At 44.0% G+C, this 24,071-nt stretch overlaps 3 protein-coding genes across 12 annotated transcripts in view; 2 read left to right on the top strand and 1 right to left on the bottom strand.

Annotated features, from left to right (window-relative positions):
* Positions 1-24,071, top strand: part of SDHAF2 (succinate dehydrogenase complex assembly factor 2) — a 188,821-nt gene that overhangs the window by 137,157 nt on the left and 27,593 nt on the right. The window lies entirely within an intron of this gene.
* Positions 4,223-24,071, bottom strand: part of CPSF7 (cleavage and polyadenylation specific factor 7) — a 35,377-nt gene continuing 15,528 nt past the window's right edge. For 5 of the 9 annotated variants that reach the window (XM_055581108.1, XM_055581116.1, XM_055581115.1 and 2 more), the window contains one exon: positions 22,948-23,567. In XM_055581108.1, coding sequence (XP_055437083.1) covers positions 23,405-23,567 — 163 coding nt within the window. In that variant the 3' untranslated portion in view covers positions 22,948-23,404. Of the gene's footprint in view, positions 4,860-16,750; positions 18,790-22,947; positions 23,568-24,071 lie in introns of those variants that run through there. The other 4 variants (XM_055581114.1, XM_055581109.1, XM_055581112.1 and 1 more) reach the window with 4 other exon arrangements.
* TMEM216 (transmembrane protein 216) lies at positions 9,110-13,554 on the top strand. Of its 2 annotated transcripts, none has more exons than XM_055581127.1 (5): positions 9,110-9,239; positions 9,865-9,966; positions 10,524-10,616; positions 12,467-12,668; positions 12,957-13,554. In XM_055581127.1, exons 1-5 carry the CDS (start codon positions 9,227-9,229, stop codon positions 12,970-12,972), a joined length of 426 nt encoding a protein of 141 aa, XP_055437102.1. In that variant the 5' UTR covers positions 9,110-9,226; the 3' UTR covers positions 12,973-13,554. The 2 variants fall into 2 exon arrangements, with proteins under 2 accessions (XP_055437102.1, XP_055437103.1); XM_055581128.1 differs by having other exon boundaries at positions 9,168-9,253.

The raw sequence follows: 24,071 nt of genomic DNA, 5'->3' as shown, positions 1-24,071 counted from the left end.
AAAGCCTTCTTCAGCGATCAATGCAAAGAAATAGAGGAAAACAACAGAATGGGAAAGACTAGGGATCTCTTCAAGAAAATCAGAGATACCAAGGGAACATTTCATGCAAAGATGGGCTCGATAAAGGACAGAAATGGTATGGACCTAACAGAAGCAGAAGATATTAAGAAGAGATGGCAAGAATACACAGAAGAACTGTACAAAAAAGATCTTCACGAGCCAGATAATCATGATGGTGTGATCACTGACCTAGAGCCAGACATCCTGGAATGTGAAGTCAAGTGGGCCTTAGAAAGCATCACTATGAACAAAGCTAGTGGCGGTGATGGAATTCCAGTTGAGCTATTCCAAATCCTGAAAGATGATGCTGTGAAAGTGCTGCACTCAATATGCCAGCAAATTTGGAAAACTCAGCAGTGGCCACAGGACTGGAAAAGGTCAGTTTTCATTCCAATCCCAAAGAAAGGCAATGCCAAAGAATGCTCAAACTACCACACAATTGCACTCATCTCACACGCTAGTAAAGTAATGCTCAAAATTCTCCAAGCCAGGCTTCAGCAATATGTGAACCGTGAACTTCCTGATGTTCAAGCTGGATTTAGAAAAGGCAGAGGAACCAGAGATCAAATTGCCAACATCTGCTGGATCATGGAAAAAGCAAGAGAGTTGCAGAAAAGCATCTATTTCTGCTTTATTGAGTATGCCAAAGCCTTTGACTGTGTGGATCACAATAAAATGTGGAAAATTCTGAAAGAGATGGGAATACCAGACCACCTGACCTGCCTCTTGAGAAATCTGTATGCAGGTCAGGAAATTCTAACCAACAGTTAGAACTGGACATGGAACAACAGACTGGTTCCAAATAGGAAAAGGAGTTCGTCAAGGCTGTATATTGTCACCCTGCTTATTTAACTTCTATGCAGAGTACATCATGAGAAATGCTGGGGTGGAGGAAGCACAAGCTGGAATTAAGGTTGCTGGGAGAAATATCAATAACCTCAGATATGCAGATGACACCACCCTTATGGCAGAAAGTGAAGAGGAACTCAAAAGCCTCTTGATGAAAGTGAATGTGGAGAGTGAAAAAGTTGGCTTAAAGCTCAACATTCAGAAAACGAAAATCATGGCATCCGGTCCCATCACTACATGGGAAATAGATGGGGAAACAGTGGAAACAGTGTCAGATTTTATTTTGGGGGGCTCCAAAATCACTGCAGATGGTGATTGCAGCCATGAAATTAAAAGATGCTTACTCCTTGGAAGGAAAGTTATGACCAACCTAGATAGCATATTCAAAAGCAGAGATATTACTTTGCCAATAAAGGTCCAGCTAGTCAAGGCTATAGTTTTTCCAGTGGTCATGTATGGATGTGAGAGTTGGACTGTGAAGAAGGCTGAGCGCCGAAGAATTGATGCTTTTGAACTGTGGTGTTGGAGAAGACTCTTGAGAGTCCCTTGGACTGCAAGGAGATCCAACCAGTCCATCCTAAAGGAGATCAGTCCTGGGTGTTCATTGGAAGGACTGGTGCTGAAGCTGAAACTCCAGTACTTTGGCCACCTCATGCAAAGGGTTGACTCATTGGAAAAGACTCTGATGCTGGGAGGTTTTGGAGGCAAGAGGAGAAGGGGACAACAGAGGATGAGATGGCTGGATGGCATCACTGACTCGATGGACGTAAGTCTCAGTGAACTCCAGGAGTTGGTGATGGACAGGGAGGCCTGGCGTGCTGCGATTCATGGGGTCGCAGAGTCAGACACGACTGAGCGACTGAACTGAACTGAACTTGGTAAGAATATCCATTATCACCACTTCTATTTAACATTATACTGGAGGTCTTAGCCAGTACAATAAGGTAACTTGAAAAACTGAAAGTACAGGGATTGAAAAGGAAGAAGTAGAACTATCTTTATTTTCTGATGATATGACATTATGTACATTAAAATCCAAAAGAATCTTTGTATTCTGTTGCTCAAGGAGATGTTTGTCTAGGTGCAAGTACTCCATCAAAATGGAGTACTCCAGGCCCAAACCACACTGAAACATTACTTCCCACCTACTTGGATAGTGATGATAATAATTTTAAAAACTGAAAATAAAAGGTGTTGATAAGGATGCAGAGAAATCGGGATCCTTGTACAATGTTGGTGGAATGTAAAATGCTTACAGACACTGTGGAAAACAGTTTGATGGCTACTTGAAAAGTTAAACATGGGACTACGCACTGTTTCAAAATGCTGCTAAGGCCCTACGGCCAGTGACTGATGCCCCCTCACCCGCAGGCTTGGCAGAAAGCAACTCCCAGAGTGGCGAGTAAGACTTACCAGCAGACTTCACGACACTTCACGGCCAAAATGACACCTTTTTCCACCTCGGCTCAGTGTTCAAAATCTTACAGTTGCTTGCAGGAACTCTCCAGAACAAACCAATTGCACACACACTCATCAATCGCTCAGTTGTGTCCGACTCTTTGCGACCCCATGAATCGCAGCACACCAGGCCTCCCTGTCCATCACCAACTCCCGGAGTTCACTGAGACACGTCCATCAAGTCAGTGATGCCATCCAGCCATCTCATCCTTTGTCGTCCCCTTCTCCTGCCCCCAATCCCTCCCAGCATCAGAGTCTTTTCCAAATGAGTCAACTCTTCGCATGAGGTGGCCAAAGTACTGGAGTTTCAGCTTCAGCATCATTCCCTCCAAAGAAATCCCAGGGCTGATCTCCTTCAGAATGGACTGGTTGGATCTCCTTGCAGTCCAAGGGACTCTCAAGAGTCTTCTCCAACACCACAGTTCAAAAGCATCAATTCTTCGGCGCTTAGCCTTCTTCACAGTCCAACTCTCACATCCATACATGACCACTGGAAAAACCATAGCCTTGACTAGACGGACCTTTGTTGGCAAAGTAATGTCTTTGCTTTTGAATATGCTATCTAGGTTGGTCATAACTTTCCTTCCAAGGAGTAAGCATCTTTTAATTTCATGGCTGCAATCACCATCTGCAGTGATTTTGGAGCTCAGAAAAATAAAGTCTGACATTGTTTCCACTGTTTCCCCATCTATTTCCCATGACGTGAAGGGACCGGATGCCATGATCTTCGTTTTCTGAATGTTGAGCTTTAAGCCAACTTTTTCACTCTCCACTTTCACTTTCATCAAGAGGCTTTTGAGTTCCTCTTCACTTTCTGCCATAAGAGTGGTGTCATCTGCATACCTGAGGTTATTGACACTTCTCCCGGCAATCTTGATTCCAGCTTGTGCTTCTTCCAGTCCATTGTTTCTCATGATGTACTCTGCATAGAAGTTAAATAAACAGGCTGACAATATACAGCCTTGACGAACTCCTTTTCCTATTTGGAACCAGTCTGTTGTTCCATGTCCAGTTCTAACTGTTGGTTAGAATTTCCTGACCTGCATACAGATTTCTCAAGAGGCAGGTCAGGTGGTCTGGTATTCCCATCTCTTTCAGAATTTTCCACATTTTATTGTGATCCACACAGTCAAAGGCTTTGGCATACTCAATAAAGCAGAAATAGATGCTTTTCTGCAACTCTCTTGCTTTTTCCATGATCCAGCAGATGTTGGCAATTTGATCTCTGGTTCCTCTGCCTTTTCTAAATCCAGCTTGAACATCAGGAAGTTCACGGTTCACATATTGCTGAAGCCTGGCTTGGAGAATTTTGAGCATTACTTTACTAGCGTGTGAGATGAGTGCAATTGTGTGGTAGTTTGAGCATTCTTTGGCATTGCCTTTCTTTGGGATTGGAATGAAAACTGACCTTTTCCAGTCCTGTGGCCACTGCTGAGTTTTCCAAATTTGCTGGCATATTGAGTGCAGCACTTTCACAGCATCATCTTTCAGGATTTGGAATAGCTCAACTGGAATTCCATCACCGCCACTAGCTTTGTTCATAGTGATGCTTTCTAAGGCCCACTTGACTTCACATTCCAGGATGTCTGGCTCTAGGTCAGTGATCACACCATCATGATTATCTGGCTCGTGAAGATCTTTTTTGTACAGTTCTTCTGTGTATTCTTGCCATCTCTTCTTAATATCTTCTGCTTCTGTTAGGTCCATACCATTTCTGTCCTTTTTCAAGCCCATCTCTGCATGAAATGTTCCTTTGGTATCTCTGATTTTCTTGAAGAGATCCCCAGTCTTTCCCATTCTGTTGTTTTCCTCTATTTCTTTGCATTGATCGCTGAAGAAGGCTTTCTTATCTCTTCTTGCTATTCTTTGGAACTCTGCATTCAGATGTTTATATCTTTCCTTTTCTCCTTTGCTTTTCGCTTCTCTTCTTTTCACAGCTATTTGTAAGGCCTCCCCGGACAGCCATTTTGTTTTGTTTTTGCATTTCTTTTCCATGGGAATGGTCTTGATCCCTGTCTCCTGTACAATGTCATGAACCTCATCCCATAGTTCATCAGGCACTCTATCTATCAGATCTAGGCCCTTAAATCTATTCCTCACTTCCACTGTATAATCATAAGGGATTTGATTTAGGTCATACCTGAATGGTCTAGTGGTTTTCCCTACTTTCTTTAATTTAAGTCTGAATTTGGCAATAAGGAGTTCATGGTCTGAGCCACAGTCAGCTCCTGGTCTTGTTTTTGCTGACTGTATAGAGCTTCTCCACCTTTGGCTGCAAAGAATATAATCAATCTGATTTCGGTGTTGACCATCTGGTGATGTCCATGTAGAGAGTCTTCTCTTGTGTTGTTGGAAGAGGGTGTTTGTTATTACCAGTACATTGTCTTGGCAAAACTCTATTAATCTTTTCCCTGCTTCATTCTGTATTCCAAGGCCAAATTTGCCTGTTACTCCAGGTGTTTCTTGACTTCCTTCTTTTGCATTCCAGTCCCCTATAATGAAAAGGACATCTTTTTTCAGTGGCTGCGCGGGCGCAGGAGGGCCTAGAGGAGCTATCCCACATTAAAGGTCAGGAAGGGCGGTGGTGAGGAGATACCCCTCATCCAAGGTAAGGAGCAATGGCTGTGCTTTGCTGGAGCAGCCGTGAAGAGATACCCCACGCCCAAGGTAAGAGAAACCCAAGTAAGACCGTAGGTTTTGCAAGAGGGCATCAGAGGGCAAACACACTGAAACCATACTCACAGAAAACTAGTCAATCTAATCACACTAGGACCACAGCCTTGTCTAACTCAATGAAACTAAGCCATGCCCATGGAGCAACCCAAGACAGGCGGGTCATGGTGGAGAGATATGACAGAATGTTGTCCACTGGAGAAGGCAATGGCAAACCACTTCAGTATTCTTGCCTTGAGAACCCCATGAACAGTATGAAAAGGCAAAATGATAGGATACTGAAAGAGGAACTCCCCAGGTCAGTAGGTGCCCAATATGCTACTGGATATCAGTGGAGAAATAACTCCAGAAAGAATGAAGGGATGGAGCCAAAGCAAAAACAATACCCAGCTGTGGATGTGACTGGTGATAGAAGCAAGGTCTGATGCTGTAAAGAGAAATATTGCATAGGAACCTGGAATGTCAGGTCCATGAATCAAGTAAATTGGAGTGGTCAAACAAGAGATGGCAAGAGTGAATGTCGACGTTCTAGGAATCAGCGAACTGAAATGGACTGGAATGGGTGAATTTAACTCAGATGACCATTATATCTACTACTGCGGGCAGGAATCCCTCAGAAGAAATGGAGTGGCCATCATGGTCAACAAAAGAGTCCAAAATGCAGTACTTGGATGCAATCTCAAAAACGGCAGAATGATCTCTGTTCATTTCCAAGGCAAACCATTCAATATCACAGTAATCCAAGTCTATGCCCCAACCAGTAACGCTGAAGAAGCTGAAGTTGAACAAACCAATCAGGTATGATCAAAACTGCCACTTGTGAAGATTTTGTAAGCAGCAGGTGCACAAGGTGAAATGTTCATTGGTAAAGAGGTCATGTATTATCTAGGCCAGTATACATTGGTGAGTTATGATCAGCAGGAGGAGCCATATGGTGTACTGTGGTGGAGATCTTTTGGGAAAACTCCTGGGCCATCGGACTTTCTCTGTAAAAGATCCGAGCCCTCTCTCTATGATGTGCTAAGGAAGAATCTTGTCACATTAGCTATTGCTGCTACAGCATGATTAATTTGCCCAAGATGAGATGCCACTAATAAGAGAGCAGATTATCTGTGACTGTCCAGTCCTTGCTCTTCCTTTTGTGCCACACACTGACTTTCCTTAACCCCTACTTGTAACAGAATTTGCCCCAATTAATTTTTAACACATTTTTAAAAATCTGAACATTAAATCTTTAAAACATTTTTTTTTAAGTTAAACATGGAATGACCATAAAATTCAGTAATTCCCTCCTAGATGTATATTTTAAGGAACTGAAAACAGATACTTCCACAGATACTTCTATGCCAATGTTCACTGCAGCATTTTTCTAGCCCAAAGGTGAAAACTCATGTCTACCTGTAAACAGATGGATAAACAAAATGTGGCACGCATGCACGCACACACACATACACACACACACACAGGAATATTATCCAGCCATAAAAGGGAATGAAGTTCTGATATAAGCTATAACATGAATGAACCTTAAAAAGATGCTAAATGGAATTATGCCAGACACAAAAGAAAAAGTATTGTATGATTCCACTTACTTAAAATATAAAGACTAGGCAAATTCATAGAAATAAAAAGTAGATCAAAGGTTAGCAGGGCCTAGGGGGACAGGGAGAAAGGGGAGTTACCGTTTAATGGTTACAGAGTTTCTCATTGCCATGATGAAAAAAGCTTTGAAAATGATGGTGATGGTTACCCAACATTGTGAATATAATTAATGCCATTGAATTGTACACTTGAAAAACAAAAGTCACTCTATTCAAATCACCTGGTTTGAGTGTGCCATGTTTTCTGTCCTATCCTGACAGTGGCTGACAGTCAAGTCAACCTGAGTCCAATCAAAACTCTTCTTTCTGCTTCCCTGTGGGCGGTAACACATGCTAACTGCTCCAAACCATAATCAGGTTTCAAAGCCCAGTTCACCAGTCATCTCTTGAAAACTTCTCTCAGTTCCCACCTAGAGTACTTTGTTTTCCCAACTCCCATGCACATCAAGGGTCACGTGGTGATCATGTTTCTTCTTCCCCGTCTTATTTATGCTCCTTGAAAGGACCCTCTGCCTGCCTGCTCAGTTGCTCAGTGAAGTCTCTTTGCAATCCCAGGATTGTCTAGCCCGCCAGGCTCCTCTGTCCATGAGATTTCCCAGGCAAGAATACTGGAGTGGGTTGCCAAAGGACCAGCTAGTTCTGATTAATTCTGGTGTCTTCTAAGTACTCGTTTGATAAATTGGACGCACTAAATCCCCTGTTACCCTCCCCCAAAAGACTGCTTGCTAGACAAAAGACCCCAAACCCCAAACCGCATTTGCAGAGCACTTTCATGCATTGTCAGACCATTGTGTGGGATTCTCTCGTGGCTCAGACAGTAAAGACCCTGCTCTCAGTGCCGGAGGCCTGAGTTTGATCCCTAGGTCCTGAAGATCCCCTGGAGAAGGAAATGGCAACCCACTCCAGTATTCTTGCCTGGAAAATCCCATGGACTGAGGAGCTTGGTGGCTATATGCAGTCGATAGGATCACAAAGAGTTGGATACAACTGAGCGACTACACTTTCATTTTTCTTTATCTGTGTATTGTCAGACCATTAGTAAAGAGAATTGTGGGGCTAGGGCCTATTTGCCAATCCTGTGGTCACATTACCACTATTGGTTACTTCTGCCAATTCACTGTAAACTTTGGGTTCAGTTCAGTTCAGTCGCTCAGTCATGTCCGACCCCATGAATTGCAGCACGCCAGGCCTCCCTGTCCATCACCAACTCCCTGAGTTCACGCAAACTCATGTCCATCGAGTCAGTGATGCCATCAAGCCATCTCATCCTCTGTCGTCCCCTTCTCCTGCCCCCAATCCCTCCCAGCATCAGAGTCTTTTCCAATGAGTCAACTCTTCGCATGAGGTGGCCAAAGTACTGGAGTTTCAGCTTTAGCATTATTCCTTCCAATGAACACCCAGGACTGATCTCCTTTAGGATGGACTGGTTGGATCTCCTTGCAGTCCAAGGGACTCTCAAGAGTCTTCTCCAACACCACAGTTCAAAAGCATCAATTCTTCGGCGCTCAGTCTTGTTCACAGTCCAACTCTCACATCCATACATGACCACTGGAAAAACCATAGCCTTGACTAGACGGACCTTTGTTGGAAAAGTAATATCTCTTCTTTTCAATATGCTCTCTAGGTTGATCATAACTTTCCTTCCAAGGAGTAAGCATCTTTTAATTTCATGGCTGCAATCACCATCTGCTGTGATTCTGGAGTCCAAAAAAAAAAAATAAAGTCTGACACTGTTTCCACTGTTTCCCCATCTATTTCCCATGAAGTGAAGGGACGGGATGCCATGATCTTCGTTTTCTGAATGTTGAGCTTTAAGCCAACTTGTTCACTCTCCACTTTCATCAAGAGGCTTTTGAGTTCCTCTTCACTTTCTGCCATAAGGGTGGTGTCATCTGCATATCTGAGGTTATTGATATTTCTCCTGGCAACCTTGATTCCAGCTTGTGCTTCTTCCAGCCCAGCATTTCTCATGATGTACTCTGCATAGAAGTTAAATAAGCAGGGTGACAATATACAGCCTTGATGTACTCCTTTTCCTACTTGGAACCAGTCTGTTGTTTCATGTCCAGTTCTAACTGTTGCTTCCTGACCTGCATATAGGTTTCTCAAGAGGCAGGTCAGGTGGTCTGGTATTCCCATCTCTTTCAGAATTTTCCACAGTTTATTGTGATCCACAATCAAAGGCTTTGGCATAGTCAATAAAGCAGAAATAGATGTTTTTCTGGTACTCTCTTGCTTTTTCCATGATCCAGCGGATGTTGGCAATTTGATCTCTGGTTCCTCCGCCTTTTCTAAAAAACTTCGGGTAGGGAAGCCCAACAGCTGCTCCCAGCCCTGAGGGCCTGCGGACTCCAGCTCCGTGGGTGGCCACTGCGCTGTCGAAGGTCGCCTGTCAGAACCCCAGCGAAGGCCGTTTGCGCGCACGCGCGGACGCAACAAGACGGCCTTCGCACCAGGGAACCATAGAGTGTGATGGGCGGGCAGAGAGGCCAGAATCTCGGGCCGCTCCGTCCCCCGCTTCCGGCAACGCCTCGCTGCTCCAAGAGTAGAGGTAGCCGCGTAAGCAGTTTCCATGGGGACTGGAGATGGCGCTGCGAGGTGAGATTACGGAGGTGTGTGAGTCTCTGGTCCTGATCGCTTCTATACTCCACTCCTTTCTCTCCCATTGCTCGACTTTTATAAACCCTCTATTCTCAGGTGGTATGGACATCACACCTCACTTGTCCAAAGCAGGGTCTAGCAGCCTCACCCTCCCTGAGTTCCTGAAGGTCTCGAGGTGCGGGTCTCAGATTCCCCAAATTCTTGGCCGGGCCTGTTATAGGCCAGCTCAGTTACAAATTTGCAGCGTGACTTCAGACAAGCCAGTGCTGGCCTCTGCACCCCATTTTCCCTTCCCAAATAGTGACGAGGTTAGATCTTAAAGGGGCTTTGACTTTCGCGCCCGAAGCCCAGAGTCAAGTTTAGCGGACACTCTACACACTCACACAGAGAAACCCTACACACACGGACACCCTACACACACACTCACACACACACTCTCTCTCTCTCTCTCTCTCTCTCTCTCTTTTTCTCTCTCCTCATCAGCAATCAGAAGTGCCCCCAAGTGGCCCTTTACATTAGCTTGCGACCTCGTGTTTCCTTCAAGTTAGACACAAAACCATTGAAATAACAGGTTTGAGCTGCCCTCCAGCCCATCTCTTTTTCTCTGTGCTCACATTTTCAGGTAAACGGTTGTCCTCCACCCCGCTGGAAATTCTGTTCTTTCTGAATGGGTGGTATTATGCTACCTATTTCCTGCTGGAACTCTTCATATTTCTGTATAAAGGTAAGGCCTGGCGTTTGACTACCCTTGCCCACATCCCTTCCCCACTTCAGCGCAGGGCCAACTCCCACCAAAAACCTTCCTATTTTTCGTTCTTTTCTGCCCTCTAGGGATCCTCTTCACTGTAAGGTAGAAGTCTCTTCATCAGCTGACTGTAGAATGATTTAGTAGGAAGCTCCTGGGCAAGAATTTCTTGAGTTTGGGAAATGTGGGATTCTCCATTCCAACTCTCCCCCATCACCTCTAGCTGGACTCCACTTTCAGCCCGTTGATGACCCTCAGAAGCTATTCAGCGGTCTTTGTACTGGTGTACAGCTGATAATGGTGGAGGGTGGAGTCCTCATAGACTGTCCGAGTTAGGAGTAAAACCCCATAACAACATGCCTGCCTCTAACAGAAATGCAGCCACAACAAGGAATTAACACATCCTGCATCAGGTTAACAGATCCTGCCTACATCTCACTAAGTAGTTCATGGAAAGCTTATAAGACTCAGGCGTGTGGGAGTTCTCCTGCGTGCTGTTCTGTGTTGTTTGCAAACTCTGACTTTTGTGTCCGCAGGTCTCCTGCTCCCATACCCAACAGCCAATCTAGTTCTGGATGTGGTGATGCTCTTCCTGTATCTTGGAATTGAAGTAATTCGACTATTTTTTGGTGAGTGTTTGTCCAAAGAATATTTCCATTCTTTCTGAGATGAGCTGTTATCTGTAACCTGATCAACAAGGAAAAGTACATAACCTCGGCTCACCAATCAAGAGATTGGATCTGGTGGTATATCCCATTACCCCCTCTCTGAAGTTTCAAGCTGCTTCATATTTTGGGTCAAGATGTATCTGTCCGTTGCCCTGCAGGGCCAGAAGTGGGCAGTGGCATGATATTAGACAATTCCTTCCCAGTTGTCTAACTGTTACAAGAGTACCTTGTTCCTCTCACTGGTTTGCTTGGGAGAACAGATTGAGCTGTAACTCCGTGTCCAGGGCAGGAGATGCCTACACAGGTCAGCACTAAGATCCCCTTCATTTTTCTGAACAAGGATCTCTCTAGGACAAGTTTTGTATTCCCAGAAATACAGAGCAAGCCCTAATTAGTTAGAATATGTCATCCCTGAAAATGTTCTTTAAACACACTGAAGAAAAAAAAATACTTTCAGCACATATCACAAGGGATAAAGAAAGCTCACATAAAATGCTAAGGAAAAAAAGCTAGTTTTAAAAATTAGCAAGGGAGGGAATTCCCTGGCTGTCCAGTGGTTAAGATTTCAGGCGTCCAACTCAGGGGGTAGGGGTTCAATCTGTGGTTGGGGAACTAAGATTCTGCATGCTGCACAGCAAAAAAAAAAAAAAAAAATAGCAAGGGACCCTAATGGGCGGTTCACATAAGAATAATTACAAAGGACCAGTAACCATGATAAAATGCTCAAACTCACTAACAAAAAGCAAACTGGAAAAACAAGGTAACATTTTCACCTATAGGATTAAAAGATTTCCACATTTTCAGTATGCAATAACTGCAAGAAACAGTATGTATGGTTTCACACTCATGTGAGTATTTCTATTTCCACACCCCTAGGAATATAAATTAGTATAACCTTTTTTGCTAATGGTTTTACCAGGTAAAATTCATAGACATTAACAATTTCCCTTCTAAAACTGGTTGAAAAAAACACACTTCTACAGATACACAAATATATCTAGATGAGGATGTTATTGCCATGTATTTTTTGACATCAAAACCTTAGAAACAACCTAACACCTATCAATACAGGATTAGTTAAATTATGATATTGGTTCAATGAATTGTTCATAGCCATTAAAAAAGATAGTTATGTGTGGAGTTATGATAGAGTAAAAGGTAGTTAATGTGGAAAGACGTCTAACTATGTTAAATGGTTAAATAAGTTGCCAAACAGTATGCAGAGTATGATTCTACTTTTATAATAATGAAAATAATAACACATGACTACATACATAAAAAATGTCTGAAACAGTATACCTCATTCTGTAGTAATGGCTTTCTCTAGAGGGTGAATCATGAGGTCTTTTAATTTCTGTATTTTCTAAAATGATTTTCTATATTTTTTCTTTTTTTCCGCCATTCCGTGGGGCACGTGGGTCCTTAGTTCCCTAACCAGGGATTGGACCCATGCTCCCTGCAGTGGAAGCAGAGTCAACCACTGGACTGCCAGGGAAGTCCATATTTTCTATATTAATTGACAAAGTATTCAATGATTATATGTTATTTTTATAATTATAAAGATCTTTCCTCAAATAAAGATCCCATTGTTTCTTCACTGGGAGCAGGACCTTTCTGCAAATGACTCTAATCTCATAGCTGCTCCAAAGCCTCTTGTTTTTAACACAGTGGGACCCTGTTAATGAAGTTGCACTTCCCCATTCAGGACCATTTGCCTCTGCTTGCCAGTCCATCCCATCCCGCCCGCGTTTTCCTCTGAGGCCAAGGAAAGCAGGCCACTTGGAGGTGACTCCATGGGCTGTGTCTGACAGGTACAAAGGGAAACCTCTGCCAGAGAAAGATGCCACTTGGTATTAGTGTGGCCTTGACCTTTCCGTCCACCATGATGGCCTCCTATTACCTGCTGCTGCAGACCTACGTGCTCCGCCTGGAAGCCATCATGAACAGCATCTTGCTCTTCTTCTGCGGCTCAGAGCTCCTGCTTGAGGTGCTCACCCTGACTGCTTTCTCCAGGTACTGCTGCTGAGGGGCCATTTCCCATCACCTGAGGGTTGGGTTCCCATCCCAGGGAGGGATTCATTGTTCTTCTAAAGCTTGAAGGGTCTGGACTCTAGAGGATGTTTAAGGGTGAAAAAGGTGTTTCTCCCACTGAGGGTAGAAAGGTGTCTTTCCCGAAGTTACACACTTAGGGAAGATATTCTTGCTTTCTGGGGCCAAGAGGCTTGGATTATAGAACAGTTCAGGCCAGCTGCTCTTGTTCACTAGATTTTTAACATTTTCTTTCTTTCTTTCTGCCATCAGTATGGACAGGATGTGAAGTACAAAATCTTCAGCCAGCAGCCTTCACAGGCTGAAGGTATGTATGGCAGTACCATACATACCTCTGGTACTTCAGCCACACCAGTGAGAAATGGCAGGCCAAGTTGTCCTGAGAAAGGTTGCAGCTTTTCCTCGGCACAGACACCTGGGGAAAAAACCCAGCATAAGGCCACTGGGCACCATCTTCTCAACAAGGACCATCAGCCAGGAGACTCTTCTACACTCCAGTATAGGGAGGGGCACGGCTGGTGCCTTCCTGGCCTTCCTCGGAACCAGCTCCCTTCTGACCTCAGGTTTTCCTTTCATCTTCGTGGCCAGAGCATCTTGTGTGGACCTTGCAGGCTCCCTGGGCTTCCAGAAGGACCTGAACCACACGCTCCCCATGTGTGCTGTGCCCCACATGTCCTGCAGGGGCACACGGTGCCTCAGGAGGGTGTGCTCCCAGAGTGATGCAAAAGCCGCTCATCCCATTTCTCAGAAACTGAGCTCCAGAACTCTTTTAAGTAGCTCATAGTGTTATTTTTCTACTCTCATCATGAAACAAACATTATTTTATAATAAATATGTATTTTCTATTGTGGGGGGTTGTAGCCTTTTCCTTATGGCACCTGTCCCTAGTATTTCATCCACTTCAAGAGAAAGTAGAGACTATCCCCAAGGTTTGCTCTTGGCTGTGCTTAGTGACCCTGTGCGGACACAGAGGCAGCAGTGAAGGTGTCCTGCTGAATTTCCTCACCCGCAGCTCTAGTCTCAATTAATCCCTAAAGGCCCTGCCAGCTTCTGTGTCTTCTTCAGACCTGTCATCCTGACCACTCACATTCTTCACCTCTGCCCCAAAGCCAGCATATTTTTAAAATTTATTTATTTTTGGTTGTGCGGGGTTTTCATTTCTGCACTCAGGCTTCCTCTAGTTTCGGTGAGCGAGGGCTGCTCTTTGTTGTGTTGCACGGGCGTCTCACCACAGTGGCTTCTCGTTGCGGAGCACAGGCTCTAGACACACAGGCTTCAGTAGTGGCAGCACGCAGGATCAGTAGTTGTACAGCCAGCATCTTGTCTCTCATACTTACAGATAATCGTCATCTTTCCAGGATGAGGTGTGGTTAATTGGAAGAAACATATTCTAAACTTACCAATGTTTTTTGGTTGGTTGTTTTAAAATTTCAAGTGAACATAAAAGGAACATATACTTTTATTTTTGAAGCTGGAGAAATGTTGCCCTAAATGAGTGTATCTTCTCTTCCCCAAGTAACCATCTTTAAAACTGTTTCTCATCTTACATGATAGCGGCCATTTTTTTAGCTCCAAGAAGCCATAACAGAAGCCACTTTAGGAAACCTTGAGCCATATGGCCCCTTTGCTATCAGGTGAATCCTAGACTATCTGCTCTTACTCAGAGTAAAAAGTAATTGGCCTTTAAGAATGTCATGCTGGTTTTTAACTGCTTATTTCCTGTGATCAGGCTCATTCTCATTCTACAAAGGTCTCCACTGTCCAGGCCTTCTCTTGTTTCCTAACCCTCCGTGTCCTTGCCTAAGAGCTGCCTTTGGGGTCTATCCAAAGACTGTATTTAGATAGGTCTAATTCAGCATGACACAGTAACAAAAACTCCAATAGGAACTTCCCTGACATTTCAATAGCATATCCCATGAATACAATTTTCTGCTGTTTCTCACACTGACTTTTTGCCGCCTAGCCCTGCTTTGAAGAAATCACTGGTATCAACCTGGAGAACTCATTGTCCTTGACCTATTTCATTTAGTTTCATTGGTTATGGTTAAAGAATCTGCCTGCAATGCAGGAGGCCTGAGTTCAATTCCTGGGTCAGGAAGACCCCCCCCCCCCCTCCCCACACACACACCCAGAGAAGGAAATGGCAACCCACTCCAGTATTCTTGCCTAGAGAACTCCATGGACAGAGGAGCCTGGCAGGCTACAGTCCATGGGGTTGCCAAGAGTAGGATACAACTTAGTGACTAAACCACCACCACCCTCCCAGCAATGCAGAAAAATGAATGGGAGGTTCAGTTCTAAGAGGCAGCTTATAATTCACAGGGGCTTTAGAGAGCAATTCAATCTCACCCCGGACTTGGCAGGTTTAGACATGAAGAAGTAACATAGCCAAGCATCAACTGGTTACTAACTTGTTAGAAACTTGTGTCTTACTTGTCTCAGTCTGGATTAACCCCAGTCCTCAATGGGTACCACATGAGTATGGGAATGAATGATTGAAAACGGGCACAGGATTAAAACAGGAAGTCCTCACATTTTCTCCTTGGGTACCTCGAAGCATTGCATTTCCCATGCATGGCTCCATAAATGTGCCTCCTTTTTATTTAATTTTTGGCCATGCCACACTGCACACAGGCTCTTGGTTCCCTGACCACAGACCAAACCTGTGCCCCCTGCAGTGGAAGCTAGGAGCCTTAACCACTGGTCCACCAGGGAAGTCCCATAAATGTTCTATTCTTCTTGCTGCTTGTCAGAGCCAGCTGTGTGGATGGTTAGTCATCAGAGAACATCATACAATAGAAACTGAGGCAGTGGAGAATGGAATCAGCACAGCTAGTCTTTCAGGGTTTAACATGTCAGGCTGTACTCACTGTAGTGTCAAGGGAAGCCACCATACACCATGCACACCTGAAGAACTAACATTCTGGGACAATGGGAAAGGACAAAGGAGCAGCCGCTGGTCACGAGCTGACGGAAGTTGCTCAGATATTCACACTCATGCCTAGAACTGCCAGGTGACTGCACGGCAGAGGTGATCCAAGTCTTTCCCTTTCTATACTCCAATGGTTGCCCCTAAGAGAAACTGCAGAATGTATTTGCTTCTCCAGTCTAACAGTCCTCACACTCTAGTCCCCACACACATAAGCCATCTGGAACAAAAAAAGTAGACTTCTAGACTTTAGAGTTGATGCAGCACAGGAAGGCACTTTGGCAAGCATGGCACACATCTAAGATGCAGGTGACCATGGAACTCAACTTGAGAACACTGGTTTAAGTTCTGAGAGGCACTGCAATAATTTTTTTTTCCTGTAAGTTTGGTAACATCGTAGACCCTCTGGAGATTCCCTTCTACTACAGGTTACTTGTTTTTATACTGCTTTTGCCTTACTGGTCTCGATAACACATTGTATGTCACCTGGTCATTCGTTCATCTTTTTATTGTGTTAACTCTTCTTGTTCACTGTGCTTGTTAAAAAGTCAGCTTTCTGGAATCCCAAGGATCGCCCCTCAACACTCTGCTTTCTAACCTGTACTTCCTTATATTAGATAGCAATTCAGTCTACATAAAACGTTCCCATTTGTTATTGCTGATGCTTAAAACATCCCAGTGTGGAAGGCAGGACAGCTATCATTTTCATCCTGCAGATGAGAGCCTGAGGTCATGCTGCCTGTCCATGGTTATAGATTTAGACAGTGGAAGGAAGCACTAGCCAGCCTATCTGCTAATTCCTAGCAGAGGATTCTTCCCTTTATGAACTTGATAGCAGAACTCAACTGTACAAGGTAGGACATTTATTCTGGGAATATATCTTAGGAATTTTGAAGGATAAAGGATGACCTAGAATTAGGCTATTTAGATGGCTAAGGAAAAAAAGCTAAACCTCAAGGGGCACCTCCAGAGTGCTACACGAGGCCTCCTAGGTGTACCAAACACACTGCACCCCCACCGTCCAGTTTCAGCTGAGAACTCTGGGATTCACTCCCCTCCCTCTACATCAGCCCGTACCCATGTCCCAGACACCTCAACAAATCTATGCAATGCGGAATCCGTGAAACAGCGCACACCCCATTTATTATTTAAAAATATTTTGTTACAAAAGGAAAAAAAATACAATGCAGTATAAAAGATTGACAGTGTCATCAAGTTTATTACACAATTTTCAACCTATCAGAAAGACAAACAAATCACCAACAACAGGGGGACGGGGCCATGGCCTTTTTGAGGGTTGGGTTTCTTTCCTTTTGCTATCAGGAAATAAAACTAAAAATTGTGTCATTGAGTAAAAACAAAACAAAAAATAGGGAGAAAAAAAATTCTCCGGGTAAACGGCTTTTCTGGTATTCTATATATATTTTCTTCGCCGTAAACTGTCACCTTACTTGGTTTTCTCTACATTAAAAAGACACCCGGAGCTGCTCTTGAGGATAAGCACATCACTTAACACTTGGCTGGCTGGGCGGGGTGCCATATTCTGAAGTGGAGGCGGGGATGGGGTTGGGGGACAGGGGATAAAAAGCTACAACCGGTAGCCTCTGTCCCAAGGGAATGTGCCTCTCCAACCCTGGGGGGACTCCCTTAGTGACTGATTGAGGGCTGTGTCAGAAACGTGCAGGGAACAGAGGAAGGGTTCGGTCCAACTCAGTCTCTCCCCTCTGAGCCAGAAGGGTCTCCAGTGACCCTACATCTCACATGCCACGTCTCCTGTTAGATGTCACATGCCCTTATAGATGCAGAAGCAGCATCCGTCGCCCCATGGGTATTGTAGGACCCTGTTGCTGCCGTTTCTGTCAGCAGCAACCACATCACAATTTGGATGTTATGGGAAAAGCAATTCCATTTGCCTGTGTAGAAAATGGCCCCCAGAGTGGTGGTCCTTAGAATTTTGAGCTGAGCTCATTCAAGTCAGGCTCCACTTCTTCCTTGCTCCTTATCAGAGGCAGCAAGTACCTCCAGGCAGAGCGAGGGGAGCTATTAAGTCAAAAGGTGAAAAAATACCAAATTTTTGTGACTTTACTTACTAGTGCCAGGTTATCCCACAATAAGTAAAAGTATGTACCTGGAGGATGCAAGCCCATGCTCACATCGAACCTGAAAAAAGAAAAGCCTATGGAAGTAGGCCATATCCTGCCCAACTTGCCTCCTTCCCCATTCCTAGTACTTCACGAGGGTTCTTCACTGCTGAGGTCCGACATCCCCAACTCCCAATGGCAGTACCTTCCTCTAAAACAAGGAAGCCGCCTTCTTGGGGGAAGGGCTCCACATGTGAAATGGAAAAGCCCCAGGGAAAGGGAACATCTAGTGGATGGAGCTGGTTATTGCAACAGGCAACCAAGCAAGAAGCAGTAGAGGGTGGTAATGGGCTCCGCCAGACCCCCCAGCAGACAGCAACCTCATGGGCCTTCTCTGCTTAGGAGGGGCAGGTCCACTGAGGAGGCTGGGCAGCAGGAGTTAGAAGGGTTTGAGCCCTCCGGGAGGTTAGGGAAACAAACCGTCAATATGTAAGAGGGAAAAGCAAGAACAGGAGCTTTCCAGGAAGTAGTTTCTGTTCCCATGGTCCCTCCTCAAAGGGCTGGGAAGGTAAAGGAGTTAAAGAAGTGGTATGTTAGCAAGGGGTTTGGACCCTCTTGGCCCCATCAAACCTAGTGCTGAGGGCAGGACCCTGGGCATATTTGGCACACCCAGTCACTCTCCTAGATCCCACAGGGAGGATCCATTTTCTTTGGGAAGGATTCTTCCCATCAACCTCACCACTGAACTGCTCCTGGAGAATCAGAAACTCAATGCGTTTCCTTGGACAAAGCACCATTCTCTATGGAGACCAGGGACCTGGACATGGTCTCTTCCTATCTTCCACCCTCCCAACCACATGGAGTCTTTAGGTTCTTTACCCTGGCAAAAAGGAGCAGGACTGGGAGGGCTGCCAGGCAATCTTCAATCCTGTAGGGTAGAGGGTATTCCCTGGGTGTCTGGAAGGGTTAGGGGCTTGGAGGAAGGGGAAGGGGTGGAGCGGCCTCCGTCCTTTAGTCCTGATCAAGGTGAGGAGATGCAAGTCCATTAAAAAAACATTAGCTTCCAACCAGACTCCTGTAATGAGAACATTGGAAGGGAAGAAAGAAAACACAAGTTAGAGGTTACTTTCTGATTAACAAGGGCTTATAATATAGTGGCATTTTCTAAAGTTAAAATGTATGAAGTAGGGGATGCAGACAGAATGCACACGTGGGAAAGTAAAAAACAGGAGAATTGTCTGGGAATGTCTGGCACTGTGAGTAGTGAGGGCATGGCTGGAGCAGAATAGAGGAAAAAGGAGTACATCTTACTTTAAGGTTAGAGGGAAGAACACTGACAACGAAATGAGGAATCAAAGCAGTCTGACTGGAAAGGGGACTTTGGCAGGAAAAGTATGGAAACTGCTACATTTCAAGAAAAGTTGCTGTAAGGGAGCATGGTGAGTTTAAATACTATTTCAGAAAATCTATTCTGAGCAAGTCATAGCTTACCTTAAGGGAAAGGGGAAAAATCTGGAAATGGGAGGTACAGTGGTAAGAAAACAAGCGTGTACATAACGAAATCCATTAACCCCCAAATACTTAAGAGGCCCTAGCAGGAAGCATGCACTTATACAGGAAAAACTAAACTTTTCTCCTTTTAAAGAAGCATACACAAAGATACAGACATACAGCCAGAGATGTTCTAAGTTGTTCTAAAACTCAAGAGATTTTAAGTCTTCCCTCAGATGACAGCTGTGGGGGAGGGACCAAGAAGCACTCTAATACCAATCAGGAGTGATCTGGCCAGAACAGAAAGCAGAGCATGGAAATCAAAGAAAACAATCAGCAGTCACCATCCAAGAAAACTAAAAGCACAGTTAAGAACTGCTCAACAGTAAAGCACTGTTACATCACTTGCACATCTTGACCAAACTTTAGGTCCCCAGTACACAGCTCTAGCTCCAATGCTGTAATACCAATCTGCAGGGGGTGGCCTGGCAATCTTACCATATAAGATAGAACTGATGGTGAGAAGCAAAAGGGGGAATGAAGATTTAAACTAGTGCCCAAGCTGGCAACATGGCCTATACATAAAGGCTCAACCTTAATGTGTGCACATGGAGGAGCTAGCCAAAGAAAAAATACACTTGTAAGCTACCTGATCCTTCTACACTCTGAAATGGCACTATTTCAGCCTGGGGTCCTCAGACTCTGCCATGGCCTCTGGCTTCTCTAAACACCTCTGTATGCAGGCACCTTCCTCAATCTCTATACGAGAGAATGAAAGCCCTCAATGCCTTCTCAATTTCATATCACATGGGTTTCTGAATCTCTGCATTAGACCAAAACTGAACAGAACGCTCAGTTTTCACTGAGTCAGGAGGATAGCAATGAAGTGAGAATAAATATACATCAAACAGGATAATGTCTTAAAACAACTACAAAAAGTCAGCGCCACAGACTACCTAAGAATATTCTCACACTCCAAAGCATACAAACATATACCACAAAAGAGATGTGATTTGAGAACTGCTCCTACAAAACAAGACTCAGAGGAAAACGAGTGCACCAGAAGTAAACTACAGTTGACCCTGAAAAAGACAGGTTTGAACTGCACTGGTCCACATACATGGAGAATTTTTTCAACAAATTCATACTACAGTACTATACAATCTGAGATTGGCTGACATCTGTGGATGTGAAACCGCAGAAATGGGAGGGCTGATTGTAAAGTTACACTCCAATTTCCAACTACACAGAGGTTGGCTCCCCTAACCCCTACACTGCTCAAGAGTCAACTGAATAGCACCCACTTCTTAGAGGTTATGGCTCCATTTTGGTGGTAAAGTTTGAATAGATTGAGGCCAAAGTGGGTCAATCAGACTTTAAGCCTCAGAGGTTGAGGCCATCCTGAGGAAGGGTAGACAAAAAAAAGGCTGCTGTTTTTTGTTGCCTCTAGATGGAACATATCCTTTGCTCTCAGAAACACCTGTCCATACAGTATAAATACTATTTTTTTTAATAACTAAAAGGGGGGCTACAGTCCACGGGGTCGCAAAGCATTGGACATGACTGAGCAACTTCACTCACTCACTCACTCATTGTACACAGAGCTTGGAAGTTCTTAAGATAAATGAGACTAATTATCCAGATGGAATAACCAACATATCTAAAGGATGACTAGGAAAACTGGGGAACTAGAAAACCTATCTCAAGAGTTAATTTTCCTCATCTGTCATAGGCCTGCACCAGCCAAATGGCTGTTTTCTGGGAACTACTAGGTTACAGGATTTTTCAGATATCCAAATTGAACCATCCCATAATGGAAGAAAACTCCCATTTTATAGGTGGATAAAACGAAGCAAGACGACAGCTTTTAAAGTTTCAGGTTCACATGTTCAACCCCCAAATTCAAATCATCAGTGGATCTCACAATTTCTCTATCAAAGGCTGTCAGACGAGCAAAGCCACCAAGAACAGTGATGTGCAGTTACACATTCCGACTATGAAGCTGAGTGTGGCCCCATGCTTCGCACACACCAAGTAACACCTCCCTGGTCACTCCTGTCCTAGCTAGCTACAAAGGACACACACGGTGGGCTGCAGGAATGGGGGAGGGTGGTGACTGACACTGAACCTACAAGCAACACCAGCAACTGTGCTAGCTCTAACAAGACAGCGAAGTGCTGCTACTGCTACAGCAGGGAAGGACTCAATCAAAAGACCCACTCAACCCACCCTCCTGCCCACCCCGAGACTGAATCAGGCCAAAGCTATCTGTGGGCTCCACCTCTCCTGAAGCCTGCTTTTCTGGAAGATATACGGGCACTTCTCAAAACTCAACCTATTGCAAAATCTGGAAAGAAGTATCTAGAACCCACAGCCTAACTGCTGATTTTCTGAGGGGTATCTTAGATTTCCATTAATATCAAGTACTCCAAGACTGTGGAATAAACGAGAACAGAGAAGGGAGGCAGGTAAAAAATGTTAACTTCATTTCCCCATATATCTGCTCTCTATAGAAGACAAAAAGAATTCCCAACTACAACTCTGCTTAAGTTTTTTTTTTTTAAACATAACATTTATTTATTTGGTTGTGTTGGGTCTCAGTAGCAGCATGCAGGATCCAGGTCCCTGACCAGGGATGAAACCTGGGACCCTGCATTGGGAGCAGAGTCTCAGCCGCTGGACAACCAGAGAAATCCCTCCACTTAGGTTAATGGCAGACAATGTCAAACAACAAACTAGAGGGCAGTAGCTGAATATAACCAGACTCCTTTCTCATTAGTTTGGTAGGTTATCATTAGGCAACAGTTTGTAGTCCAGCCACTGCTTGTGAACGACAGGCACTCACAGAAGAGAAAGGGCTTCTTTTCCCTTCTTCATCCAGTCCCCCATGTATCCACCCCAAAAACACAAAATAGAACTACTCCAACTCTTCACCCTCCTCAATTACCATGACTTCAGACCATCCAAATTGGCCAAAACCAAGAACATTTTCCTAATGTTCTTGATGTGAAACCACAAAATTGACAAGAGACCCCAAAGTATCACCTGGGTCATCCAACAGCCTTCAGAAACCACAAACAGACCATCCCCACCAGAGTCTAGACTACTTTTAAAGATCTCCAAAGAAACAGAGGCAACAACTGCCCCTGCTTGCTTATGTACCAGAAACAATCTTTGTTGGAAGTTTGGTTTCAGGTGGGATTGCCAAGCTGGTGGGATGTAACCTGGAGCCTGTCTGAGAAGCTTACCTCAACTTTTCAGTTACTTGAGTTAACATATTTAGTTCCCTGCCCCCAACCCTCCTGGCTTTTGCTTTAAGAAAAAAAAAAAAAAAATGCTGTCAAAGAGTTTTTCCAAAACATATCCTGCCATTGAAGTATCCTCCACATACTCCACATATCCTCTAAAGCTTTAATTTTTTTTTTTCAGATCTGCTTTCTCCTAAAGTATCCTGATTTTCAAAATCTTTTAAATAATAGATACTAATTCTAAAAAATTATTAATGTTGCACCTTGAAAACTTACAAGTAGGCAATGGTCTTACTTTTCTTTTTTCTGTCTTGGCCAACTTCCCTGATTTTTTCCTTTGAAAGTTTGGTGGGGTTAAAATAACAACAGTAAGGGACTTCCCTGGCGGTCCAGTGGTTAACACTTTGCACTGCCAATGCAGGGTGCACAGGTTCAAACTCTGGTCAGGGAACTAAGATCCCATATCTGGCATGGCAAAAAATAAAATATAACAATAACAGTAACAAAAGCTACCATTTATTGAGAACTTACTATGTGACAGATACTATGACAGCTAAATGCTCTATATGGAATTAGCCCACTGAATACTCAGCAATCCAATCAGACAGTTGTTTTTATTATTCTCACTCACAAATGAGGAACAGAAAGTAATATGGCTGGAGGAGATGGGACGTATAACCTGCAGACACTAATGTTCTTAGCCATTATACCATGTCAAGTGAAAGCAGTCAAAAAACAAGCAAAAATAGCTTAATCTCAGGTCCATTTCAAGGTGAGACATCTCACAAACAAGTAGAAAATCTGCCCTCCTGAGTTTCTGGTTATGTAAATCGAAGTCCTCCCATCCCCTTTACCTGCTTTAAAAAGAGGGAGAGAAACCTTTACTATCAATATTTTTTCTTTCATAAGAAATCATCAACAAGCCAGCGATGGGGCTCTGTCCCACCTTTCTCAGTGGTGCCGGTCCCGTTCTCTATCCCGGTGTCTCTCGTGCTCTCGGCTCCTTTCTTGGAAGTAATCATCATGCCGATCTTCATTATGAAGCAGGTCCCGGTGCCTCCTGCTGCTTTCCCGGGACCGGCTTGGTGACCTCTCTCGGGACCGATGTCTTTTCCTATTAGAATGATTTGTTTTCAGCCTCACTCAGAAGACCTACCCCATTCTTTCCAAGAACCTGGTGTTTTGGTGTCTCCTACTATTTGTTAAACCACTCTTCTATTACTCTATCATGGGCCCACTGTCTGAGGATGTTAGCTCTTTAAGGACTAGTCTTTTAAAGAAAAGTAAGAACAAATTTGTTGAGACTTATTAATGTATCAGGCACAGTGCTAAGAGCTTAACATGCTTTATTTCACTTAATCTTTACAACAGATCTGTAAGATAAGTACTATCACTGTCCTCTTTCTAAAAATGAGAAAAATAAGGCTTCAAAAGTTGAGTAACTTTCACATTCAAGGTCACACAGATAGTTAGGAGCAGAATTCAAATCCAAGAATGTATGGCTCCAAAGCCCACATTCTTAACTACGTTGGTCTTCCTTCCTAAATAAGCCCATTGCCTCACCCAATACAGATTTCAGACATTACAACATTAATTAATGTAAACATTTGATCAATTT

This window comes from Bubalus kerabau, chromosome 5 (assembly GCF_029407905.1).
Source record: "Bubalus kerabau isolate K-KA32 ecotype Philippines breed swamp buffalo chromosome 5, PCC_UOA_SB_1v2, whole genome shotgun sequence".
In the NCBI taxonomy this organism is placed as follows: Eukaryota; Metazoa; Chordata; class Mammalia; order Artiodactyla; family Bovidae; genus Bubalus; species Bubalus kerabau.
This window is presented reverse-complemented; position numbering and strand designations above follow the sequence as displayed.

What these genes read in the sequence shown, in the direction of transcription:
- TMEM216 (XM_055581127.1), top strand. An exon ending in CTTCATATTTCTGTATAAAG is followed by an intron (nt 9,967 to 10,523) that starts GTAAGGCCTGGC and finishes TTGTGTCCGCAG; the next exon opens with GTCTCCTGCTCCCATACCCA. An exon ending in AGTAATTCGACTATTTTTTG is followed by an intron (nt 10,617 to 12,466) that starts GTGAGTGTTTGT and finishes TGTGTCTGACAG; the next exon opens with GTACAAAGGGAAACCTCTGC.